The sequence below is a fragment of the Notamacropus eugenii genome, chromosome 1, assembly GCF_028372415.1.
Source record: "Notamacropus eugenii isolate mMacEug1 chromosome 1, mMacEug1.pri_v2, whole genome shotgun sequence".
In the NCBI taxonomy this organism is placed as follows: domain Eukaryota; kingdom Metazoa; phylum Chordata; class Mammalia; order Diprotodontia; family Macropodidae; genus Notamacropus; species Notamacropus eugenii.
In genome coordinates this window covers 249,850,685-249,858,972 of record NC_092872.1, presented here as the reverse complement: position 1 = coordinate 249,858,972, position 8,288 = coordinate 249,850,685, and the positions used below count along the sequence as shown (strand labels likewise).

At 41.8% G+C, this 8,288-nt stretch overlaps 1 protein-coding gene across 5 annotated transcripts in view; it reads left to right on the top strand.

Moving 5' to 3' along the window:
- The first annotated feature begins 4,316 nt into the window (after nt 1–4,316).
- The window catches only part of WASHC2C (WASH complex subunit 2C), a 50,995-nt gene continuing 47,023 nt past the window's right edge, over nt 4,317–8,288 (top strand). For 4 of the 5 annotated variants that reach the window (XM_072628495.1, XM_072628496.1, XM_072628494.1 and 1 more), the window contains exons 1-2: nt 4,317–4,657; nt 6,118–6,282. In XM_072628495.1, coding sequence (XP_072484596.1) covers nt 4,541–4,657; nt 6,118–6,282 — 282 coding nt within the window. In that variant the 5' untranslated portion in view covers nt 4,317–4,540. Of the gene's footprint in view, nt 4,658–4,751; nt 4,822–6,117; nt 6,283–8,288 lie in introns of those variants that run through there. The other variant, XM_072628498.1, reaches the window with a different exon arrangement.

Here is an 8,288-nt window from a genome sequence, read left to right as displayed (position 1 = left end):
GTTAGAGGGGCTATGGGAAAACAAACATATTGATACATTGTTGGTGGACTTGTGAATGGGTACAGCAACTCAAGAGAGTCATTTGGAATTATACCCAAGAAGTTACTAACCCATGCAAGTCTTTTGATCCAGATATACCACTGCTAGACCTTTACTCAAGAGTGATCAAAGAAAAAGGAAGGCCATATATATATATATATATATATATATATATATATATATATATATATATATATATATATACACACACACACACATATGTATATATATACATATATATGTATATATGTATATGTATGTATATGTACATATACACAAAAATATTAATGAAGCTTTTTTTGCCATAACAAGAAAAAAAATAACAACCCAGAGACAAAAGAGATGCTGATCAATTGAATAAGCTGTGGTTTATAAATAGTATGGAATACAATTGTGCTATAAGAAATAGATGATTTTATAAAACCATGGAAAGACCTATATGAACTGATACAGAGCAGAACCAGGATAACAATTTATATCATGACATTAATATTATTAAAATATTAATATTTTTATTAATAAATAAAAATTTATTAATATTTTATTTTTAATTATTAATAAATGTTTGTTAATATTTTGTTAATAAATTTAAAAATTTGAAGACATTTGTAAACTAATGAAGAATAAAATAAACAGGATCAAGCAAATAATTTATATAGTAATAATATTTTAAAGTCAAACAACTTGAAAAGCTGAAAGAACAACTATTAATACAATGAGCATCCAAGATTCCAGAGGGTCAACGATGAAACATACTGCCCACCTCCTGATGGATTTAGAATGCAGAATAAGACATATGTTTTTGCACACAACCAATGAAGGAATTTATTTTGCTTAACTATGCCTATTTGTTACAAGGAATTTGTTTTTCTTTTCTTTTTTTTTAATAGTGTGGAAAGAGGAAAAAATAGGTTTCTGTTCATTAAAAAACAATTTTAAAAACAGAGAGGTGGGGGTGTGGATGCTATAGATGTGGAACATAGAAAATATAGAGCATTTACTATGTGGTAAGCATCAGGAATTCAAATACCACAAGTAAGACAACAGTTTCTACCCTCAGGGAGAGAAGGTGTTTGTGCCAGGGGAGATAGAGAAGTCTAGAGAATCAGGAACAGAAGTGAGATTTTGTTGAACTGGGTACTTGCTCAAATGAAGGCTGAAGGCAAGAAGGTGCAGAGGTATCCCCTGGATGAGAAGTCAGCTAGGCTAGAAGTGATAGAGTCCCGAGAGTCAGGAGCTGAGGCAAGAGAGAAATGAGCCAGGGTGGAGCTGGACATTTCTTCAAAAGGAAATGACCAATCACCTCTCTGCTGACATCTTTCCACTATTTCTCTTGTACAATCTTTCTCTGCTAATATAGCATAATTTATTCAGACCAACCACACTCTTCTTTCTTCATTGACATCTGTGTGATTCACCCTTTAATTCTTCAAAGATATAGTAGCTCATGATTTGAAGTTATACAGCACTGGAAGAACATGGTGGCATATTTCAGGAAGAAGTTTGGGGTTATTAGAAGTCCTGGACAATTCCCTAGAGTGGTTCCACCCCACTGTGCATGATCAGTTTCTATCCAAGATCTATATACTAACGCAACAAATCTATGAATTACCCATTCAAGTGCATATCATAATCTGGGTAATAAGCATTAATCATCAACTTGATTTTTCCTGTGGAAAGAGTTAGATTGAGCTCTTTTCAGTGTTTATGAGTCTAAATTAAGAGATTTTATAATGGCTTAGGGTCTGATTCAACCAATGTAATGTATGAGGAGTTTCTGGAAGACCTCAGCATCTAGAAAATCCTGCTTCAGTTTGGATTCTCTGATGGACAGAAAATACCTTCAATGGCTCTCTCTCTCTCCCTCTCTCCCTGTTTTATGTCTTGTTTAACTGTAATATTCAGAGGGTAATTGAGTAGTTTTTTCAAACATTAACCATTTCCTAGAATCCAGTATGATTTCAACATATTCAGGGGAAACCCCTTGTTAGAAGAGAGCCTTTAAGGTAATATTTTACTTTACTGAACCAACTGTTGTGTTTGTTTTTTTAAATTCAGGAAGCCATGAAGACAATGGGGATAAAGGCCCTATTCTCTATACCTTTTAATTGTTTGTGACTATAAATATTGTTTGTTGTAGCTTATTTGTGGAAACTTACTTTTTCTCTTCTCATATCTGTATCAAGGATACCTTAATATGTATGTAGATTATTCTTATAAAAATTTTTGTATTGTTGAAAAAGTAGGTCTATGGATCAGTAAGTTTTAATATTCTCTTGGCACTAAAGAGTTAGCAATAAAGTCTATGTTTTCCCCCCCAAGCTTTTGGCATCTTCCTCTCTTTTATATACATCATGAACGAATGAATGAATGAATGAGTGAGTGAGTGAGAGAAGGAAAGCAAAGCATTTATTAAATGTCTAATATGTACCAAGCACTGTGCCAAACACTGAGAATATGAATACGAAAGTAAGATGGAGTCATGATAATAGGATAAAGGACTCATGTGACGCCGTAATTCCACTGCTTAAATTCCATCCTGAATTTTTCTGCTTCCTTCCCTGTTGTATTTCCCAGGAAACCCTTTTTAAAATGTCTCTGGCATTTCTTTCAACAGGACATATGCTACTCAAGTTGGAACAATACAAAGATTCCGTAGCCTGCGCATAAGGATGCATTGATGGAGTGCCCTGTATTTTAACAAAAAAAATCTTTTAAATATTTTCAAAAGATCATGTTCTATTTCCTGGGGCAAGAGTACACAACCTGTGCATCCACCTCTCCCCCACACTGGACTTGGAGAAGCCAATAAAAAGAAAGAAGATGGCGCCATGGAAATACCAGGAGAAGGTACCATTGAGTCAAGTTGTTTGCCCTTCATTCTCAAAGGGGACCATGACATCAGGGCAGAGATGCCATGACTTGCAAGTGGATTAGATTTAAGTGAGGTAGGGCTGTGCAAGGTCACCAGTCTCACTTTCTCTTCCAGAGCCATCTGGGTCCAGTGGCCAGATATTCATCAGGATGACTGGAGATGGCCCAGGATGCAATATAGGACCACTGACCCTTTCAGCCTAAGGTCTTTTCACATTCTCACTTTGAATGAGATGCACCCTTTGAATGAATAGGCCTCTTTAAGTAGTAACTCCAGGGTATGGCCCTTTTAATCAAGAAAAGAGTGGGTTGGACAGGTGTTGGTAGATATTCTGGCACTGGGGGGAGAGAGTTCAAGACCTGGAAGTGAGAAGCCCTGGGTCTGCTGCTTGCCAAAACGTCTAGGGTAGGACCTCTACTCTTTTGTATATTTGCAAACCCTCAGTACTCACCCCTTGGTGCCTAATAAAAGTTTGTTGAGAAAACTAAAAATGAATTATTTTAAAATTAAATTTATTTTATTTTTTTTTAAATCAGGGGAAAAAATGAGCAACGGAACTTGCTGGAGATTGAACTGTATCATGGCACAGCAGAGAGCCAGTTTGGTGTACTGGAAAGAGAGGTGGTCCTCATCAGGCGGGGGACCTGCCTCTGATCGCTGGGGCTGGGGAGCCCAGGTCATGTTCTAAAGACTGAGTGGCAGCGCAGGTCGGTCCACTCTGGGACACTTAATTTCCTCACTGAGAGTTCGATAAAATCGCAGATCCGGTTCAAAATAGCTCAGGGAGCGCAGGACTTGGGGTCCGAAGACCCGGCTCTTCAGCTTGGGAGAACTGTCCCTCCGTTTCCCTCCGGGGTCTCCGTTTCCCCATTGATAAAGCGAGGAGGTCACAACAGATGGTCCCCAAGGGCTCCGCCTGCTCTAGAGCCTGTGCACGTGGCAGGCTTAGGCTGCGCCGTGAGGAAGTCCCGGTATGGAAGGTACCTTCACTGGTACCGCCTGGCACCTTCACTGGCACCGCCTGGCACCTCCTCTGCACTGGTGGATTCGACAGCTGAACCGTGGTTCGCGTTAAGAAGGATAATGCGCCTCGAGGTTTACGGTGTGCTACGTAACTTGGGTCATCTGAGAGTCGCAGAAGCCCCGGGGAGCTGGGGTGCAGTTCTGATCCCTGTCTTACAGATGAAGAAACTGAGGCGCCCAGGGTCCCTCCGCTAGATAACGTGCAGGCTCCGTCTTCCCAACCCCGAGGCCGGCTCTTCATTCACGGCGCCACCTAGCGGTCGTTAACAGCGGGAGATCGATCAGTCAAAGCCTGTTAGGGAGGGACCGGGGCGCAGTTCGGCGGCGGAGGGGGCGTGACCGTACGCTGCTTCGAGAGCGCAGGCGCAGTGATTACTTCGAAGTGCCCGTCTGGGGGACACTCGTGCGAGGTTTGTCACGTGAGCGGGAAGTCACGTGGGCCCGGGCCGTCACGTGAGGCGGGGGTGGAGCCGGCACTGCGGCTCTGAGAGGGGCAGGGCTCCGGGCTAGCGCTCGGGAGCGGAGCCGACTGAACACCAGGGCCGGTGTCCGAGGGAAGGAGGTCGAGGCGGAGGCGGGCCGGGCCCCCAGTCCTTGGCGCGGATGAGCGGGCCGGAGCCGGAACCGGAGCCCGGGCCCGGGCCCGTGTGGGAGCGGCCCTGGTCCTTGGAGGAGATCCGCAAGAACAGTCAGAGCTGGTCCCTGGCTGCGGACGCGGGCGTGAGTGGGGCAGGGCCGGGGCACGCGGGCGGGGGGGAGGGGGGGCGGGGCTGGCCTCGAACCCCGGGCCGATCCGGAAGAAGCGGTGGTCACCCAATTTGTGTGGCGTTTTTACCTGTTCCCTTTTCCCCCGAAACCGAACACCTGCAGCATCACGGCCAGAGGTGAAGTGGAGGGAGGCCCCTGAGTGAAGTTAGCGAGCGTTTATTAAGCACCTACTGTATACCGGGCACTGGGCCGAGCGCTGCGGGCACAGTGAAAGTTGGAGCGGCCCCTGACCTCGGGGAGTCCCTAGTCTAGCGAGGGAGACAATCCGCCAACCCCTACGGACTAACTAGGTCTAGTCGGGGTGACCGGGAGGTAATTAACGGAGGGAAGAGCAAGACTTCCGGGACAAAGTGGGGTTCTGGCTGCGGCTTGAAGGAAGCCCTGGGGCAGAGATGAGTAGGGAGGGCACTCCAGCGCCAGGGGACAGCGGATGCCAGTGCTTGGAGTCTGGAGATGGGAGATCTTGGGCAGGGACCCGAGCCTCTGAAGGCAAAGTAAGAGAGAGCAGGGACGGGGAGAAAGAAGGCTGGAAAGGTAGGAAGGGGCCTTTAAAATCTCCCATTTGGCTTTAATCTGTTTTCTGTACAATTTAAAACTATGGTTTGACATGAAGAAAAAGGCTTCTTGAAATGAGTGAATGTCTTGTCCCTTTCTTTGTCTCTCCGTGTTTAACACAGTGCCTGGCACATAGTGGGTGCTTAATAAATGCTTGATGATTGATTTGGGGAAGGGAAGAGGCAGGGAAGCCTAGGGAAAAATTTTTGCTCTTTTCCCCCTCATCAGCCTGTCCTCAAGGTTGTCACAAAGACAATGACTTAGACATTGACCCACTTATCCTGGAGCACTCATTATTTACAAGACTTTGCTCCAGACCCTTCATGATTCAAACCCTGGGAGCTGTCCACAGTACATTATTGGATCCTTCATGGGGAACAAGTCAGGATCTCATATTTTGCATAGTTTTGCTCAAGGCAAGAGAAATGTTTTTACACGGCATAGAGTGGAACCATGTGGTCAGGAGGGAAAGCACAAAATCCAGGCCCCTTTTGTTCTTTTGCTTCTGGTTTGTAATCTTAACATTTATCTCTGTTGCCATGACCACCAAATTAGTGAAAATTTCAACCAGAAATGACTTTTTACAGCACTAAAATGATGACAAAAGATGATTTCTTAGATGTTACTTTAGTTTTTATGTCGTATCCAAATGTTTTTCATCACCTTTCATGGTGGTGAATATGCTAGCCCTAACCCTCCTTCACCTTGTCACAGATAAAAGGAAGGGAGCTGTCACCAGTGAGAGTTGATTTCACAATTGATATTGAAGGAGGGGGAGGAAGGAACAGATTCTGAGACTTGCTTTTCCAGTCAAAATTTAAGCTTAAGTAATTATCACTGTGTCTTTTGAAAAACAGCTTTTACAGTTTCTTCAGGAGTTCTCACAGCAGACCATCTCTAGGACACATGAAATCAAGAAACAAGTGGATGGATTGATTCATGAAACAAAAGCTGCAGATTGTCGTCTCCACAATGTCTTCAATGACTTCCTCATGCTGTCTAATACCCAGTTCATTGAGAATGTGAGTTCCTCAGATATTAATGTCAAATTTGACATTTTTGTTTGTATAGCTGATCTGGCATGAATTTAAATAAAAACTGTGTATTTATATAGTACTTTCAGATTAACAAAGCATTTTCTTCTTAACAACCCTGTGAGATGCCTGGCACAATTATTCCCATGTTGTAGATGAAGAAACTGAGGGTCTGAATGAGACATACCTCTGGTCATGAATGGAATCTGGCTTGAATTTAGAGTGACCACCTATTAGGGTAATGGAATCATATTCAGAGCTTAGAAGTCAACTAGTCCAACTCACTTTTTTTACAGATGAGGAAACTAAGGCCCAGGGAGATTAAGTGATTTAATAATGATCGTGTTTACCTTTATATAGTATTTTAGGATTTGCAGTGGGTTTAACACACTTGTAATAAGGTGATTCTCAAACACCTCTGGGAAGTTGTTGCTCTTATTTTTCCAATTTTACAAATGCAGAAACTAAGACAGAGAGAGGCTAAGTAATTTGCCCAGGATTGCACCTGGCATCAAATCTAGCCCACTTATCTCACTGCCCCTCACAGAGTAGTAAACAGTGGGTGTGAACCCAGTTCCTCTGACTCCAAATCCAGTAGTCTTTCTAGTCTGAAATTTGCCTTTGAAACTCTGGCACATCATCAAAGCCTGCCGTTGCTTTGCCATGGCTTCTCAAACACCACAGGTGAAATCTGTTACTGTCAGGTCCCTTTTGAGAAGAGACCTACTGTGTATTGTGTCATCAATCATTCATGCATCAACTTAGCTAAATTAATAGCTCCATCTTTGTCACCTTTAGGCTAAGCCACAGCTCATGAAATTGTTGAGTGAGGCATTGTGGTCTGTATCATTGAAGCCAGAGAATTCATGGACCTTTCAAAGTATTTGAGGAAGCATCGTGGTAGAGATATATTAGATGTTTAGTTTAATAAACACCTTGACTGATTGTATAAATTTGTTACCAATTAGGTTTTAAATTTGTTTGTCAAAAATTTAGTATTTATTATATGTCATCTTTCTGTAATTCACATGCTGAAAGATAGTTAGCAAGGTTCATGTGACAAATCTAATTTGATTTGCAATTCTAGGCAGTTTATTTGATAACTGAATCCCCAAATTTCCTCATTTTTGAAGTAAAGATTATGAAACTGACTAACAAAATTGCTAAGAGAAGTAACTTAAATATACACTGATTTTGCAAGATTGCAAAAGTATGAGTCGTTGACAGTATTTTGTATAATTTGAGGGAAGAATTTTTAAGTCATGGTTTTTCAGCTTGAAATTGTCTATTGTATAGTCATAAAGTTGAAGCAAGGCATGTATCTGATGGGGAAAGAAAAGGCGGGACAGAGGGAAAGGGAAGCGTTAATAGCTCCATCTTTGTGCTTATACAGTAGACAGTTTCACAGTTTAATTCACAACTGAATATATATTATACATCCACATAGATGCATACTAGTTTATGCTTCTTTTAATAGTTCCAGGGAATAGAAATAGAAAATATAAAATACTTCTTTTGGGGTATGCAAAATTGGTCTTACATCCTTACTGGTTTTTCTTCATTGTTGGATATAGAAACAATTTTTTAAAGCCCTTAGGAACTGTGAAGAATGTAATTTTAAAATAAAAAGCTCTTGATCTCTCAAAGTATGATTTTCTGTGACTAACTTCAGTGCTCTGTTTTGCTGCTGTCCACACTCTTAGCTCAATTGCTGCTCCAAGTGACTGAGGTGTTTACAGCTGAACAAATAATCCATTGTTTCCATAGTCTGTGACAGAATGTCCCTTATTTCATATACGTGATTGAGAAGTGAGTACATGTTGGACAATGAAAATTCCTTTTGAACATTTTTTCAGTTACTATATTCAGAATCTAGATTGACTGAAAATAATATACAGTTGTTATGGTAGCCATATCAAATTTGTTTTGTTACAACCTTTGAGAGAATGGCTATTCCAAGATTTCCATTCCCTGCCTCTGGTACTTGCTCAGAG